This window comes from Cydia amplana, chromosome 21 (genome assembly GCF_948474715.1).
Source record: "Cydia amplana chromosome 21, ilCydAmpl1.1, whole genome shotgun sequence".
Taxonomy (NCBI): domain Eukaryota; kingdom Metazoa; phylum Arthropoda; class Insecta; order Lepidoptera; family Tortricidae; genus Cydia; species Cydia amplana.
The window spans coordinates 11,313,541-11,332,954 of NC_086089.1; the positions used below are offsets into that span (position 1 = coordinate 11,313,541).

The window sequence follows — 19,414 nt, forward strand, 5'->3', positions numbered from 1 at the left end:
GTTGCTAACCCGCGATTTTTCAAATTTGCCGCCTTTCACTACTGACAAGATTTGGTTGACGGACTTTATCTCTTGAAACAGAAACGATTCAGAATGAAAACCAAATGAAAACAAATAAGGTGACGGCTGTCGTTCACGAATTTCACGATCCACATTCCACAGATAAAACACAGATGACACGCATTTTGGAATTATTCGAACACAGTGTTGCTAACCCGCGATTTTTCAAATTTGCCGCCTTTCACTACTGACAAGATTTGGTTGACGGACTTTATCTCTTGAAACAGAAACGATTCAGAATGAAAACCAAATGAAAACAAATAAGGTGACGGCTGTCGTTCACGAATTTCACCAAGGCCCCAACATTCTCGGTTCTCAGTACAAAATTTATCCGTCAAGCCGTAGCCATTTTGGTGGTGGGCAAGCTGTGTATGTGTGCGTTAAAATGTGTATGTGTGAGTTTATTGCACGTTTTTAGGGACGTGGATTTGTCGATTTTAATCATGTTATATATCGATACTCTCTACACAGTGGAACGGAATAGCGATTAATTGAAGCTTCGATATATTCACTAAAGATAAACAACCTGGAAATGCTAATGGATAATGAATACTTTATAATATTATAATAAACTCTATTATTTCGAAAAACTATATTTGGTTTTAATGTAACTTTTACGAGGGCTGTTTGATAAGTACCCGTTTATGAAAAAAATTATCAGTTGTTTTTGTTTATATGCATTTATTTTTCTTCATAGTCTCCTTTTAACTCTATACACTTGTTCCACCTATATTCAAGCTTCAATAAACCATCCAAAAAGTATGATTTCGGAAAGTCATTAAAATAGGCCTCTGTGGCGGCAATGACTTCGTCATTTGATCCAAATCGCTTACCACCGAGCCATTTTTTCAGGTTGGGAAACAAAAATAAATCGCATGGGGTCAAATCTGGAGAATACGGGGGGTGAGGCAATAGGGCGTAGCGTAATTGTGTTAATTTAGCCATCACAACTCTAGACGAATGAGCTGGTGCGTTGTCGTGATGAAACAGTACTTTTTTATTTTTTAAATGGGGTCGTTTGTCCTTCAACACAGCGTCAAATTCATCTAATAAATTGGCATAGTACTGCCCTGTTATCGTTTTCCCCTTTTCTAAGAACTCAATATGTATAATACCCTGCGAATCCCAAAAAACGGTCGCCATGACCTTTCCAGCCGATGGAACGATTTTTGCTATCTTTCGCGCAGGTTCACCCGGTAAAATCCACTGCTTCGACTGCCCTTTCATTTCCGGAGGGTAGTGGTGACCCACGTTTCGTTTACGGTCACGAAACGACGCAGAAACTCCTTCGGGTTACGTTTGAACACGGCCAAACACTGCTCCGAAGTAGTCAGTCGGTTCCGTTTTTGCTCCTCCGTGAGTAAACGCGGCACCCACCTCGCCGATACTGTCTTCATACCCAATTTATCTTCTAATATGCTTTGTACCCGCTCGATTGGAACATTTACAGCATCAACGATTTCTCAAAGTTCAATTCGGCGGTCGGCTAAAACGATATTTTCAATTTTCTTAACCATATCGTCTGTAGTCACCTCAATTGGGCGGCCTGGGCGATCCTCATCAAAGACGGTTGTTCTCCCCCGCTTAAACTCGTTAAACCAGTATCTGACGGTTGTCATAGAAGGAGCACATTCATGGTAAACCGCATGCATTCTTACTTTTATTTCATCACATGTTTTTCCTTCCAAAAACAAGAATCTAATTACAGACCGATACTGCTCTTTCTCCATTTTCACAATTTTAAGTTCACGCTTTCACTAAATCGCTGTCAAATGAGAAAAAAAACAAAAGAATGCTGTTTTTTTTTAAATTTTCCCACCTCTGAAAAATGGCTTAAAACGATTGTATACATATTTTCGGCCCGTGATATTAATACATTTGGAAAACGGGTACTTATCAAACAGCCCTCGTATATATGTGGCGTTCCATGCCTCCTTTAGACAATAATTCAAATAATTATAACAGGGTCATAATTAAGAGAAAATTATAAAGAACTTCTAAATTAATGATTACACGGATAAATTCTATATCTGGTTTAATTTATCGCCCGTATTGTTGTATTTACACACTGTATATAGAGTTATGTTATAATGGTTATCTGTTCATTTTAGGTAGTTTTAAATCCTTTCAAGTAAAATTTAAATTGTATAAAGGCCGTATAGTTTATCGATATGACTTTATCGTCGTAGCCACATGCCTTTGGTTCCTCATTGTAGATCGTACATAAAATGTGTCTGTGTGCGTGAGGCTACGGTGACAGATGACTTAGGCTTCATCTTTAAAAATAATACATCTATGAATTTCACGATCCACATTCCACAGATAAAACACAGATGACACGCATTTTGGAATTATTCGAACACAGTGTTGCTAACCCGCGATTTTTCAAATTTGCCGCCTTTCACTACTGACAAGATTTGGTTGACGGACTTTAAATCGAAAATTTAGAAATTATAATGAGATAATTAATAATAGTTGCTGATTTCAAAAATGGTGTATATCAAAGTTTCAATTTATTAAGTTCACAGAAAGAAGCTAGAGCTAAAAATATAAATTTGTCTTTGGATTTAATCAATTGTATAATAGAAGTAGGTAAGGAAACTTTAAGGTGAAAAAGATCCGTATAAAGATAATCATGATTATATAAAGGGCATGCAAGAAAAATGTGATTTAAGTCACCTTCCTCCTGCCCACATTCGCACAGCGAGGAGTCTCGACTATGGATTTTTTTCAGATGGACAGGAGAACAGCAATGGCCCAGTCTCATTCGAATAATTATGGAACAGAACTGTTTTGGGATAAAAATCCTTGAGAACCAAGGTTTTCTTGGTACATCAGGTTGTACAAGGTAATAAGATTTGGTTCGGGATCGATTAGCGGCAGTCCACTTGGCCGACCAGGCTTGGAAAAGCCAACTAGAGGCCAGAGGGACTAAATCATAACAGTAGTTCCTGAAAGGCGTTTTGTCACCGCAAACCACGGCTTCCTTAGCTACCCGATCAGCTCGTTCATTCCCTGAGACCCCTGAGTGGCCCGGAACCCAGATCAAGGCAACCTCAAACCCCCTTTTTTTACAAATTAGAAGATTCTCCTTAATTTGGAGGATAATTGGGTTGTGGAATTTTGACGAAAACGGGTTAGATAGTAGTGCTTGTAGACAACTACGGGAATCTGAAAAGATGATAGCTTTCTTAAGTTTGAAAAGAATAATAAACTTCACACTCTCCAAAATGCCAATACATTCTCCAGTACATGAACCTATAATATTACGGACAGAGTTTCGCTTACAACACAACCGTGATTCCAACATCCACCAGTTTCTAAGTATTTACGCGTGACACACACACATTGACAGCCCACATCCACCAGTTTGCCGTCAGACGAATCGAAACGTCATTGAAGTAAACATGTCGAAGAAAAATATAAAATATGCCGGCATGCGTAGCTAAATCCTGCTAGAATTGTACCGATCGAAAGAAAAAAAGTCACGGAATAACTTTTCATACTTAAGTTTATCAATTAGTACGTAAAATCACGATAATTTGTTGTTTATAAATTATCAAACTGCAAAACAGGAGTGTGACCAGTAACATGAATAGGGTAATTTCCCGAAAGTAGGGTAATTGATACCCTTTTTATTAAATCATTATGTATTAAGAGTTAAGAGATCATTTAGGTAAATGGTTAAATTATTGATTATGCATTTCAAACTAGGTCGGTATGGTAATTTTCCGATACTAAGGAGCGATACTTAACGTTTGTTTGTTATGTATTATAATTTTTTTGTTGAAAACCAGATATGTTTCAAGTTAAATGTATAAATTTAAAAAACATGAACTGATTTCATTACGATGCTAAATATCATTAGGTATTGAAAATAATGTTTGCACAAAGTAATTGTGCAATATTGCGCATTTTCAAGACCTATAAAATCAGATACGTACACACCTTTTTTATTGTCTAACGTAAAACTGTCCTATTTTTTTTATTTGAAAACAAGGACGATATTAATAGTTATTTGTACAACAAGAGATCAATGTTTGATATTTCTTCGAGTGCTTATTTTGAGTCCCGTGCAAGCGAAAGATTCTATAATAGATTCACGAGCGTAGCGAGTGAATCTAATTTAGAATCTTGAGCGTAGTTAGGGACTCAAAAGCGCACGAGATGTAAATAACTTTGATCTCGTGTAGTACACAACATTTTTCACCTCAGCAGTGAGAACATATTAGAGAACCCAAAATTTGTATTGCTTCTTCATCACTTACCTCTATTCACTCATGTTTTCTTAAGATATACCAACAATTAAATTTTCACCTCAGCAGCTCCAACAAGGGTACTTTGCTACTTAAAACAGTGAGCAAAATCGCATTTTGCTCACTGAGTGAGCAAAATCGCATTTTGCTCATTTTGTCACACTTAGTGAGCAAAATGCGATTTTGCTCACTGTTTTTAAGTAGCAAAGTACCCTTGTTCGAGCTGCTGAGGTGAAAAAATAATTGTTTCACCATTAGGGGAGAATTTGTGTTAAATGGTAACACTCGTCTACACGCACACATTCAAACCGTCCGCCATTGCAGTGTCACAGTTTGTCTTAGGTAACAGTCCGTCCGTAATATTCTAGGTCCATGCTCCAGTATATACAGACGTTTCAGGAGGGCATTTAATTTTTTGTACTATGTTATATTGAGAATGGAAAACTCCTACTCCCACACAGCCAGTTGGTGATAATTTAGACGCATCACAGAATATAGTGTTCCAGTCATGCCATTCGCGCGTAAGGATCTGGCGGAGGTACTCATCTGCATGAAATTGAATGGAATTGAGTATTGACAGATAGGTGAGATAGGATAGCGGAGGCGAACGGAACGTTCAGAAAAAGTAGTAAATCTAAAAGTTCTAACAGACGGGCGTACCGGACCGCGAACTTGGTCCGAAAACTCCGAAACATTGGCACGTGGGAGCCCAGAAAATAAATTGGCATCTAACTCATCGTACTGGACTATATAGCCTTTAAATATTTAACTAACAGGCTTCGGACCAATATCACGGTCAGGTAAGCCCGTCTGTTGTAGCTTTAGGCTAATTACTTTTTCTGAACGTACCCTTCGCCTACGCTAGCTGTCACTGTCAATGTCATGGGAGTACGACATGTTCATGACGCGGCTACGCTCACATGGCGCTCGTCACGTAGCTTTTTATTTGTTTTATTAGTAGTTCGTGCTGTTTGTGCGCTCGTCGCCCATACATGGCTCATGCGCTGTTTTTTCTTGCTAATTATCTGTACTTCTAACTGACTCTGGCAAAGGGCCAAGGGACCCTAGAGGCTGATAGATATTTCTCTAATAGCACTGTACGCTCCTCTTGTTGTGGTATTTGTTTTGAGTCCATCGGAGCATTCTTGCGCACCGCACGGCTCCCGTGATGGACGTGACGCACGCGTGTCGCTGCTGCCTGTGGTGTCCCGCGGACAAGGACCTGACGACGCCGTACACACATCTCGGCAAAACGGAGATATATGCCGTCATGGTCAAAGAGTGCTTTGATATACATGTAAGTACTACAACCAACTTTAATAGTGGAGTAATAGGAACAATGATTTGAAGACTAGAAACAATTATTTGCGATTACTATAATTAGTTTTCTTTGTTAATCAACCATCTAGTTATTCTACCTACACAAACCCCAAATTGTGAAAACTTTGATATGTTTATTTGAACTTGCAGCTGGTGGTGGGCGGCTCGGGCTCGTGCGGCATCTGCTCTATGTGCGTGGGCCGCCTGCGAGACGCGAGCGACTTCAAGCTGCAAGTGCAGCGCAGCCAGGCCGAGCTGCAGGCGCGCACGCAGGGAGCGAGCCACGTCAAAGGTAGGCAAACACAGCCCATCTAACGAGTAGGCAAGTTTAGTCATTTTGTTTGAATTTTGTACAGAAGAGTATTACAATCACACCTTAATCTACAGTGCTTGCTGGTCAACACCACAGAGTTATTATATTCTAGATAGTGCATCATGCTATTGAACTGCTTTAAAATTACAAATAGCGTCCAGAGGAACGGTGGCAAAGGGTCTAGCCGCAATCCTATAGTGAAACTGCCCCTGGCTGAAGTGCAGTATGCCTTTCTTAGGTGCGTTTATTTGTCTTATTATAAGATATTGTTTTACCAAATTTCAAGGCTAGAATCCCCTTGGTTTAGCTAAACAATTTTTTTTTTAAATCGTTTTTATTTTTTTGTAGCTAAACTAGTGGTTCGATTGTTTTGAAATTTGGATGTTACATGCACCTAATAGTAGTTCATTATCAAAAAAAATTGAGGTTCTAACTTGTTTATAAAGGCTTAAAAATATTTTTTAATTTTTTAAACTTTTTTTTTTAATACTTGTGAGATAGCGACAATATTTTTGTTATTTAATACAGAATATATTATTGCATAAAATATATTTTTTGGAAAAAAATCCATTTGGAGCAACAAGGTAAAAATGTCTTACTAATGCATACAGGCCTCCTTCTTACCTACTTTAGGGTGGTTCACGTTTGTATGGGAAAAATTCAAACTCTAGCTAGAAGAAGCGGCACCCTCTTATTTGGTAAAACGATATCTTATAATAAGACAAATAAACGCACCTAAGAAAGGTATACACTTCAGCCAGGGGCAGTTTCACTATAAGATTGCGGCTAGACCCTTAGTTAAAATATTTTCATTGAAAGTAATTGACCGAAGCGTAGCGAAGGTCTACGTTTTGACTCGGGCATTTTGCTTTTGTATGTCTGGATGTTTTGTAGGTCGCAATTCTTAACCAATTTTCGTGAAATTTTGTGACCGAATTCTATGACTAAATAAAAAAAAATTGTCGATCCGGTTTTTGGAAATTTTTCAAAATGGCGGAGTCGTGACAGCTCCCGCCTAAACAAATAGTCCTATCGGTATCATAAGAGTTTTTTCCTTTTGAGATATGTTTATAGATTAAATGGCCAAAAATTCAGAGAATTTGTATCGCTGGTTTTGGCGGTATTTAGATATTTAGTTTTTACTTGAGAATGAGTAGCTAAATTTCGTTAGCATTAGTAAGAACTATAATGGCGTATTTTGCAAACGTTCACTTTTTTGTTTGCATCGGCAGGTCCCTGGTTTCATCCCCAGTAATTGTATACTGCTACATAACTTTTGTATTTTTTTTATACTTAAATTTCGTATAGTTGTTTTTTATTTTATTTTTTTATTTTGAAAAAATTAAAAATTTCGTATTTTTTATTTACCAAGCGCGGGTTAAGCGTATTCGTTTAATTTTTGTTTGTAGTTTGAGGTAGTTTTTAATTTTTTGTTTATATTACATGTACTGTATGTTTATACCTATATTTTAATAAATATTTTTGCCATACATTTATTCAGTTTTAAGCTCTGCTCGCGAGGTCTACAGCTCACAGAGCCACTAGTTTAATATGTTCTTAGAGTTCTTTGCACTTGCTGTGTGAGCGTAACTATAACAGGAAGTTGATGTGATTTGTGTTGTGTTTGTTTGCTGTAGAGGAAGAATCTGCAGTTGAGCCAGGGAACCCAGAAATGCAGGATGGAGATGGGACCAGTGAGTTTGTATCAGGTAAGTCTATTCCTCTTCTTCTTTCCATCCTGTTACCCCTGCTGGGGTGTAGGTCTCGAATCTTATCCTTACTACTTCGGTCCTGGGCAGCTTGGGTAGCCTCCTCCCAATAGTCTGCTCCTCTGCAATTGATAAAAATTTAAGGCCTGCGCAAACCGGCGGAGCGCAGCGCAGATCACCGAGGATTTACTCCCCCGGAGGTAAAATCCCCCGCGATACCCCGAGCGCCCACCAGCCCGGCTGGCACACCAGGGAGCACTCGGCGCAGGCCGCAGCATGCCGCCGCCTACCGCCGCGTGTACCCTATCAATAGGTAGGATGACTATGACTAGGTAGTGTGCACGAGTTCTCCCCCGTCGTCCCGCTACCCCGGCGCACTCGGGAGGACTCGGAGCATACCGGGGGATGCCGCGTTATCCTCTAACGTGCTCCTCGATGCCGCGGAGTGACAATCCTCCGTGATGCTCCGAGGTTGGTCTCAGAGCATTAAAATCTATACTTGTATGTAATTGAAATAGGAAAGAATATACTATTGATAAATTTTAAGTCATCTGCGCTGCGCTCCGCCGGTTTGCGCAGGCCTTTACATTTTTTTTTAATAAGCTGACAGGCAGTTACAATCTTCAGCTTTCAGATAAATGTTAAGTATTAGTAAGACACATGTATGTTATTGTCTAAGAGATGTTGCATAAGAAATTAGTTTTAATGACTGGTTGAAGGCAGTAGCTGGCTAACTTCACATTAAATGACCCAGTGAAGTTACGGACGCCTGCTCGCGCTTGCGCCACCTTGCGGTCATATCTGTCGTAATAGACGGGTTTTGTTAGAGAGTGAAATTGTATTCTGTGCTATTACATATAAAAAGTCACTCAGTCCCTGTTACTGCACAGGTTTAATATAGTGTGTGTTGCTCTAGATGACATGCTCCGGTTAAACATGGCGGCCGGAGGGGCGAGCGGCGAGGGTGACCGGCTGTTGCGTGAGTACCTGCTTCATGTACAAGTCACTAGTTCAAGTGGAAATGGAACTACTGTTTGTCAGATATTGTTTACTGTGGCGCTCTAAACGCCTTCAACATTCGCGTCGATAAATTGTTTTATATCATTTGTCAAAGGACTGTCTCATCAAGTGCGGATACTATCATTTGGTACAACCAATGATTTAACAAAAGTCAACTTTGTCTTATTTATTATTACTTTAAGGTTTATAATGGTTTGGTTTGGTTGTCACCTAACTCTGGATTGCAAATGTCAAATTTTGACACAGGATTGTTCCGATTCAACGGGAGTTCTACACGACACGTCAAAAGTCGATTGTCGAATAAGGCCCCAGATTTCTCTCTTGGGCTGTAAACCAATTCAAATAATGTCACTATTTACTGCTCGGTCCATCTCAATCACTGATTAACCTTTTAACCACCGTAGTCTGATATATAAGACATACAAAATCGGGCTCATTTCGCCGCTGTCTGATAAATAAGACTAAACTTCGTGTAATTTCGTACCCCCCGGCGACACGAGCACGCTCGATGACGTATTCTATGGCGGTTAAAAGGTTAAATGTAGTTACAAGGCCCACAGCCGGTAGCTCTATCTCCCCCACGACGCTGGCAGCGTTGCCGCACTGAACTATGAGACCTGGCGGCCTAGCCAAGGTGACGATCGCTTGAGCTTCGCCATCGAATCGTTTTGTCTCTCTCTATCACTCTTCTTCTATTGTGGCATGTTGTCTACGGGGCCTGGTGCACTAGGCACGATCCGCAGCGAGGATGCGAGGTCTGAGTTGTAGACACAAACCACAAATAATATGTTTGTTTCAGATGAAGAGCTCCTAATCAAGCCAGACTCGAACGATAATGAGACAAGGGACGAGATGTCGCGTAAGTACCAACTTCAATAGGGTATTTGACTGTATTTCAAATAAATCATTTTACACGATGCATAAAGCACCAGAAGATTAATAAGGAAACGTACAGACAGCAGTTATTTTTAGAATAATTTCTATTTTAAAACCCGTATTAATCTCTAAAGAGTAGGTAATTTGACTGTGACGTCACATGCTAGTGTTTCATATAAATTCCATAGTAGCAAAATCGTTTTGCCAAATGCAAAATTGGCGTAGGCACTAGTTTTTACAAAAACGACTGCTATCTGAACTTCCAACCGATAGGGAAAAGTAGGTCTTATTAGGAATAGTCTGGTTTCCTGACGATGTTTTCTTCACCGTATGTTACATAAAAATGCCCTGATTCCAGCATTATTAGTTTCAAAATATACCAAAACCTACCGTGGTAATCCACAATCGCAAATGCGAGTCTTTAACACTATTTCATTTTAAATGCAACTGTACTGTAATGTAAGACACGGCGTGAAGTAGAGTTGTTGTTGTAGCGGAGGAGCGGGCGGTCAAGTCGGAGGTGTCGGACGCGGCGAGTGACGAGGACTGCGTGTCGGGTGAGTACTGCGACACCACGATACTACTGCACATAGTACGATACGAGCCACGCTACATTATACTTGTAGGACCCATATTTATTGTGGTCTTGTACCACCCATATATAATTCAGCCTATATACGTCCCACTGCCCACGTCTCGTGCGCGAGTTAGCTTGGGCTATAGACCCCACGCTGGCCCACTGCGGGTTGGAGACTCCACATAAGTATACCTATTAATTTCTTCCCTGATGTATGCAGATTTTCTCGGTATGTACGGAATATGAAATATAAGTTCCAAAAAAAATTATTGGTATAAGCCAGGATTTGAGCCCGCGACCTCCGGATTGAAAGTCGGGCGTCATATCCTCTCGACCACCACTACCGATTTATTTTGATGACAATCCTGAACACAGTCGAAATTGTTGTAATCCGTTTAAATTGTTTTGTTAATGTGTGTTCCAGTGTGTTCGGAGGGCCGCGCCGGGGAACAGCTCGCGATGGCTTGTTCCGTGGTGCTCGAGCGCCTCCGCGGCGACGCGACTGTTCACAGTGGAGACAAACCATACCGCTGCGAACACTGTGGCATGGGTTTCAGAAACAAGACTATTTTAAGAAAACACATAGAAAACACACACTCGTCGACCGGACCAAGATCATTTGCTTGTGATTTTTGTAATTCTACGTTTCAAACCGAATCGCTTGTGATAGAACACGAGAAAAGCGAACACGGTGTCACAAATTTCATGTGTGCTGAATGTGAGTATACAACAAGTTCCAAGAAAAGTTTAGAAATTCATGTAAAGAGTCATTCTTTAGATAATAATTTCAATTGTAGTCACTGTAGTTACAAAAGTTCATGTAAAAGTGGTTTACATAAACACCAAATAGTTCACATTGCTGGAGAAGCTTTTAAGTGTAGCGACTGTGAGTTCAAGTGCGGTGTTGAATCAAACCTGCGACGTCACCAGAAGACGCACAACCGGAGGAAGCAGAAAGTACTCACTGGAAAACAGCTTTACAAATGTAGTCATTGTGACTACAAGCTCAGAACTGGTTATTTGTTAAAAATACATGAAAGGACACATACTGGCGAAAAGCCTTTTCAGTGTAGCCACTGTGATTACAAATGCAGTCAGAATTCACATTTAAAGAAACACGAGATGATACACACTGGAGAAAAGCCTTACACATGTAGTCATTGCGACTTCAAGACCAGTTGGAAAATAAACTTTCTAATTCACAAAAGAACACACACCGGAGAAAAGCCATACACATGCAGTTATTGCGACTACAAGTGCAACAATAGTTCAGGTTTAAGAAAACACGAAAGGATACATACTGGCACGAAGCCTTTTCAGTGTAGCCACTGTGATTACAAATGCACTCAGAACACACGCTTACAACGTCACATAAGAATACACACCGGAGAAAAGCCGTACAAATGTAGTCATTGCGACTACAAGTGCGCTGATAGATCAGACTTACGATATCATGAAATGACACATACTGGCGAGAAGCCTTTTCAGTGTAGCCTATGTGATTACAAATGCCGTCAAAGTTCACATTTAAAAAGTCACCAGAGGATACACACTGGGGAAAAAGCTTTCAAATGTAAGTAGTGATCGTGATTACAACGTGGTGACAGACAATTTATGAAAGAATTCCATTATGTGTCCATGCAATTTAAATATGCAATGCAAATAGCTGAACAATCTATTTTGAACTTTTGGAGAGTAACTAAGAGTTTAAATTTAAAATAATAGTTTATGGCAAAATATCATTTTTGGTACAAGCTTTTATCGCTGACTGTACTTTTCTTTCCACAGGCAACACACATCTCATCGACACACTAACAACCCTAAACACAATTAGTTTGCGTTGTTTTATCACAGAGTTCCTATGGCCCCCTCCTGTCTCCATCATGAGATCAGCTCCATGTTATAATAATATTGCATTGTCATCCAATTTACATACGTATGCAAAAATTCAGCTCAAACGGAAATCGGGATATGGGTCACATGTACAGCTTGGAAAAAAAGAGTAGAAATTAAAAAGTGGCAACACTGTAGTGCCGTCCCGTTTACTTATATATGTTGGTTTGAAAGGGACGACACTACAGTGTTGCCACTTTTTAATTTCTACTCTTTTTTGCCAAGCTGTAGCTTCATATTTCATATTTCTTTATTCATAAAATTACAAACTTTATATGTCAAAAATTTATACTTATAATTAGTCAATTTCAATTCATTAATATAATATTCATGAGTTACAGTAAAATAAAACACTATTATAATAATCAACATAATTCAAATAAATAAAATAAATTAAAAAATTAAATTACTATTAATAATAATAATGTGAGCCTATATACGTCCCACTGCTGGGCACAGGCCTCCTCTCATGCGCGAGAGGGCTTGGGCTATAGTCCCCACGCTAGCCCAAAGCGGATTGGGGACTTCACATACACCTTTGAATTTCTTCGCAGATGTATGCAGGTTTCCTCACGATGTTTTCCTTCACCGAAAAGCTAGTGGTAAATATCAAATCAAATGATATTTCGTACATAAGTTCCGAAAAACTCATTGGTACGAGCCAGGATTTGAACCCGCGACCTCCGGATTGAAAGTCGGACGTCATATCCACTCGGCCACCACCGCTTAAATTACAATTAAATCATTATTATTAATATTATTATATTCTGACATGTCATAAAAGGCATTTCTAGTGAGCCATTTTTTTAACTGAGATTTGACCCATACTAACTAAACTAATACTCGTACCTATGTACATACAAACAGGGCAAGTTATATAAGATTGTAATAAAAACAACTGTTTGTTAATAGTTTTTAGTAAGATAATAAGTTTATAAGGTAAGGTGGGGTAAGTTTATCACCGGGATAAGACTGTCACTTGTATCCCCATACTGCTTGTCTTGCCCCGAGCAAAATAAACTATGTTAGTATTACTCCACCTTACCGTAAGTCATACTCTTATTTAAAATTATGAGAAATGAGTTTTACCTTCAAAATACGGATAGTCATTATTTTAAAAGGCTTAAATTTTCATGCTTCATGACTGACTATTTTTTTTTTTAATTAAATAATTGGGGCTCTGTCTTTCTTGCCTTTACGTCAAAGAATAAACAAAACGGCGGCAAGTGTGATGAAGAACATTGTGTCACCACAAGTGGTATGAAAATTCCAAACCCTTGTCATAAAACCCCTCAGCCCCGTCCCTGTCCATCGTGTATCTATTGACTCTCTATAACAATGTTGTCCATACATCTCTTATTGCACTATGTACTTTGTAATATAATTTACTTTTGCAAGTGGTAGTAGTGTAGTACTTACAGTATATTTGATATTAAGTACACTTTTTTTACAAATTATGCAGGTATCATACTCCTCTGTATCCAACACTATTCGTGTTGGGTATGGTAGACACTGTAGACTTCACTCGCAGGAGTATAATCACGGAAGAAAGAATGAGCGCGCCGCGCTCTAAGGGGAAACGGCATGTGCCTGGATTAGTATGGGAACCTATGTCGCCAACACGCTGTCACAAAAATAAAGAAAATTATGTCGAAATTGCACTACGATTTTTATTTATTGTAAATAGTCATTTATGCTCTATCCCTTTTACACTTGCATGGCTTTTCCAAGAGTGAATGCGATAGCATGATAGCATAAAATATTTGACTATGACGTTGACACATGCGATAGGGATGTGCATGATTCGGTGTGATATCGATAAACGCTTATTAATAATTAGTGTAAGTACACGTAAACTACTCGGTTTTTTATACATATGTATATTATATTTTCTGGCGAAGATTAGGTTAGGTACCTACTTACTTTTTAATAAAAAAAATGCTCGTATTGAAAGTAATCAAGCCACCAACTACGAATATAACTGTAAGCAAGTATATAATAAAAACTGTTATACCTTAGCCACAGGGCGGACACGCCATACATCAAAAACCGGTCAAATGCGAGTCGGACTCGCGCACGGAGGGTTCCGCACCATCAACAAAAAATAGAGCAAAACAAGCAAAAAAACGGTCACCCATCCAAGTACTGACCCCGCCCGACGTTGCTTAACTTCGGTCAAAAATCACGTTTGTTGTATGGGAGCCCCACTTAAATCTTTATTTTATTCTGTTTTTAGTATTTGTTGTTATAGCGGCAACAGAAATACATCATCTGTGAAAATTTCAACTGTCTAGCTATCACGGTTCGTGAGATACAGCCTGGTGACAGACGGACGGACGGACAGCGGAGTCTTAGTAATAGGGTCCCGTTTTTAACCTTTGGGTACGGAACCCTAAAAATGATTTGCGTTTATGTGTGCTCGGCACGTCTGTACACGCGTCAATATGCATGTGTGGGTAAGTCGCTTTACTGAGAGGATGCCAGAGGTCCGCTAGATTCATGTCGCGGCCAGGGCGAGGTAATGCGAGTCGGGGCGGGGCGGGGCGGTGCGTGGCCGTTCTGTATGATAATATGTACTATTACTTATACCTACTGTGCCTCAGCACATCCCATAGAAAATTTGAATTTCGCGCCTTTTTTACTGAGAAGATTTGCTTGACCAGCTATATGAACAATATTTTTTGCACTTAGACGGAGTGTGATAACACATTAATGCGGATACGAATGCTGCTCTGATGTACGAGCGAGATAGTGCTATGCACGTTTTTACCGGAGCATGGTGCGTACTCGCATCCAATGTGAAGACCGCTTTAAGATTTGTGCAAGAGTGTGGAGCGGGCTTTAATAGGGCAAATACCCGGCAGTAATTATGTGACAGCTTAAAACTGACACCTTACCTACTCGTATTTGATAGAGAATATTGACAAATATGTATGGGTAGTTGGGTACTATAAGAAAAACTTTAAATCAAATAATCCATTGAATAGCAATAAATAAGTAAGAACATATTTTGTACATAATATAAAATGTGCATAAGCGACGACTTTTTCGATATGATAATCTAGAGGAAAAACAAAAATAAATTACTAAGAACATGTATTTATACAAACATCGACATTTTTGATATGGTCCTCGCACTGTGGCCGAATAGCGCACCCGTACATGACTTTTACGCTAAGTAGATATCAACCTTATCTCATTTACATAAATTTGGTTTTTGTACTAAACAATCCAAAAATCCTTGCGGAAACCGAAAATGTAAAAAATATTGAAATATTACATGAAATAATACTTACCGATGATATGAAATGCCTTCATGTCTAATATTTTTCGTCCCGCTAGTGTTTTTACACTCCAAAATGAAGCAGCACGGCATATTTGTAATTATTTGTAATTTTAACTGGAATCGTTTTCACATCTGACATCTCATAAGCGCCATACTGAACTGACACACGACTGACAGTAGCTGTAGTGAAAGAGAGTTAAGCTAAACTTAATGCTGCCACACGCTATACACGTACGTTTCACTTCTATTACTTCTTTGTTTTGTGGCGTAGACACACACAACACCACGGCGTAGACACACCAGTGTTGGGCAAAAAGTAATCAAATTATAAATTAACAATTGCGATTACAAAATGTAATTTCAACAAATAATTTCCATTACATGTAGAAAGTAATCGCGCATTCGATTAACGATTACAATTACAAAATGTAATTATTAATTACATTTTTAATTACATTTTGAAATTAAAATTTTAAATTAATTACTTTTTTCAATTACAATTACTTTTATTGAATGAAAATTTTCAAACTTCTTTATTTCCAAAATCAGATGAACATTTTGAATAAACTTTAAATTTGTCAATCGTGCATTACTGACAATGTTTTTATATAAAAAGAATGCAAAATGAGTATTCTTGCAAGAATTTGTACAAGGGAAAATAATGTAATGATAAATCCATGCATTTTTTTGTAAAGACATATATATACATTTATCTGTTGCAGAGAATTGGTATTAACGTCTTAAATATGTCATTATATTTATACTAGCTTTTGCCCGAGCCTTCATTTGCATAAAGTTAGTAATATGGGTAGCTTATGTTTTATCCAATCTGCTTTTTATCGATTCCTCATACAAACTTCCACCCCCCTTAGAGGATGATTTCTGGGATAAACACTACCCTATGTCCTTTTCCAGGACTCCAACTATTTCTATACCAAATTTCAACTAAATCGGTTCAGCGGTTTAAGCGTGAAGAGGTAAGACAGACACACGCGATTGTCAAGTCAACATTGTCTCGGATAAACAACTTACCATGTCAAACAACGATGTTGCCTCGGCATTCGAAGATTATTTTTCTAAAATAGCTATTAATACCACGAAATGTCTACATTCATCTTCGTCTCGAGCTCATTCCTTACTTTGCGCTAATGTTAAGAAATGTAATATTAACTTTGAGTTTAGTCAAGTAGATTCAGCAAATATTGTTAAAACATTCAAGTCACTCAATTTAAAGAAAACGGAAGATTTATGGGGAACATCAGTTCGAGTCATTAGTCATGTCATAGACGTAATAGCGCCTTACTTAGCCGTAATTTATAATATTTCAATTTCACAAGGCGTCTTTCCAGATCTTATGAAATATAGTAAAGTCATTCCTCTTTTTAAATCTGGTGACTCGAGTAATATGGCTAATTTCCGACCAATATCAATACTTCCTGTACTAAGTAAAGTTTTTGAAAAATTAATGTTAAATGATCTACTGGGTCACTTCAACAGACATACTTTACTTACAAGCAATCAGTTTGGTTTCACAAAGGGCCGTTCCACGACCGATGCTGCTTCGGTACTCATTAAACATATTTATAATATTTGGGAAAATTCTTGTGATGCAATTGGCATATTTTGTGATCTTTCTAAAGCATTTGATTGTGTGGATCATGGAACGCTCATTTTGAAATTAGAACACTATGGTCTGTCAGAAAATGCCCTAAACTTTGTCTTCTTACCTTAGCAATAGAACACAAACAGTTGTTGTAAACAAAACCCAGTCTAGCGGAGCTGTAGTCCAATTAGGAGTGCCGCAAGGTTCTATTTTGGGTCCATTCCTGTTTTTGGTTTATATAAATGATTTGCCATGTATAGTAGAAAATCTTTGTGAAATAGTTCTTTTTGCTGATGACACATCATTACTTTTTAAGGTTGATCGGAAATCTACCGATTATAGTGTAATTAACAGCACACTCGTTAATGTACTTAACTGGTTTACTATGAACAATTTGCTTCTTAATGCTAAGAAAACCAAATGTATTAGATTTTCTTTGCCGAATGTTAAACCAGTCGATACTAAAATACTTTTGAATAATGAATGCTTAGAGATGGTAGATAAAGCTCTGTTTCTTGGTTTAACATTGGACAAAAATCTACAATGGAGTCCTCATATCGGAACACTAGCTAACAAATTAAGTTCGGCCGCTTACGCCGTGAGGAGAATTAGACAACTGACTAATGTTGAAACAGCTCGCCTTGTTTATTATAGTTATTTTCATAGTGTAATGTCATATGGTATTCTGGTTTGGGGCAAAGCAGCTGACATACAGACTATATTTGTCTTACAAAAGAGAGCCATTCGTTCTATATATAACTTAAGAGCGCGTGAATCATTAAGAGAACTTTTCAAAGAAATTAATATTTTAACTGTAGCTTCCCAATACATATATGATAGTATTATTTATGTTATTAAGAATCTAGACTCCTTCACTAAGAATTCTGATGTCCATAACTTTAACACTAGAAATAGAAATAAGCTTGCTATCAGAAAGTTTCGTGTCCGTAAAGTACAAAAGTCATTCGTTGGGCAATGCATTCATTTTTATAACAAGTTACCTGAGAATGCTTTAAGATTACCCTTTCCAGCTCTTAAGAATTACTTAAAAAAGTCATTGATGTTAAAAGCTTATTACAGAGTCGAGGACTACTTGACAGACAAACATGCATGGTCCAAACCAGAAACTAACTAATAAAAAGTAGTAGCAATTAAAAACATTGTATTATGTATAGAGTTATAGGTGACACAGCTCAGGTAAGCAGGAAAGCACATCAAATATTATATGTTGGTAATTAATAATAATCAATCAGATTTATATAATATGTTTTCCCATTTCTTTTAATAACTTTATTTTCTTTTCCTTTTGTAAGAATTTGATATGTTTTCTGAAAGAGCTACGATTTTGTATGATTCCATGTACATATGTATATTTTCTAAATCAAATTTCTATTACACCTTATGTGTATAATTGCATGAATTCTATAGTAATTTAAATTGTATTTTTTCCCTTATTTTCTCGTAATGCATGTTAATTATAAGATGTAATTATTTTTGAAAAGATGTGTCCCGCCGAGTTTGTTGCCGGTCCCATATTGGGATACCCTCCTCCAATTGAGGGGGGATTTAAATCTTCTCGGGGCAGAGGTGTAGGGTTGGAGCCGGTCTACCTAGCTTTATTTGACGTTCATAAGCGCATTGTAATTATGCCTACTTGAATAAACTATCTTTTATCTTTATCTTATCTTATCACTTTTGCATTAATAATATTAGTATGATATTACAGTTGAAAGGTGTTCTGTTCAATAGCTTGATTGCAGCCAACCAAGTACTAATAATCCGGTCCTAGCATTTGACATCGATCAGTAATTTGCATCTCGGAAGTAAGATTCTACGTCGACAGTGTCGATACATCGTTAGCGCGTTCTATTTCGGAGGTAGCGCCATCTCTTGACGAGTTTGGGTACTACACTAGGAGTTCTTACCGGAATCTTTCAATGTTAGGCCTCATCTTAATTTATGTTTATTTCGACGTCGGAATATATGTTTACATGCAGTGGCTACAAATAAGAAGCTTCTCGCCGGTGGGTGTCATCTGATTTTTTATTTAGCAAGTGTCCTTGCCAGCTGCACTTGTATTCGCGATTACTTAATTTATTTGACTTTTAATTAGTGCACTTCTTCTGGTGTCTTTTTAAACTTGACTTCTGACTGGATTTGTAATCACAGTGGCTACACTGAAATGGCTTCACCCCAGTATGCATCGTCAGGTGTCGTTGTAAGTATGACTTCCGACTAGATTTGTAATCACAGTGGCTACACTGAAATGGCTTCGCCCCAGTATGCATCATCAGGTGTTCTTGCAATTGTGACTTCCGAGTGAATTTGTAATCACAGTGATTACACTGAAATGGCTTCGCCCCAGTATGCATTATCAGGTGTCGTTGTAAGTTTGATTTATGACTGCATTTGTAATCACAGTGGCTACACTGAAATGGCTTCACCCCAGTATGCATCATCAGGTGTCGTTGTAAGTATGACTTCCGACTAGATTTGTAATC

At 38.2% G+C, this 19,414-nt stretch overlaps 1 protein-coding gene across 1 annotated transcript in view; it reads left to right on the plus strand.

Annotated features, from left to right (window-relative positions):
• The first annotated feature begins 5,445 nt into the window (after window positions 1-5,445).
• Window positions 5,446-19,414, plus strand: part of LOC134658233 (uncharacterized) — a 50,724-nt gene continuing 36,755 nt past the window's right edge. Inside the window, exons 1-3 of the mRNA XM_063513844.1 lie at window positions 5,446-5,613; window positions 5,787-5,928; window positions 7,587-7,658. Of these exons, the coding sequence (XP_063369914.1) occupies window positions 5,485-5,613; window positions 5,787-5,928; window positions 7,587-7,658 (343 nt within the window). The 5' untranslated portion in view covers window positions 5,446-5,484. The remainder of the gene's footprint in view (window positions 5,614-5,786; window positions 5,929-7,586; window positions 7,659-19,414) is intronic.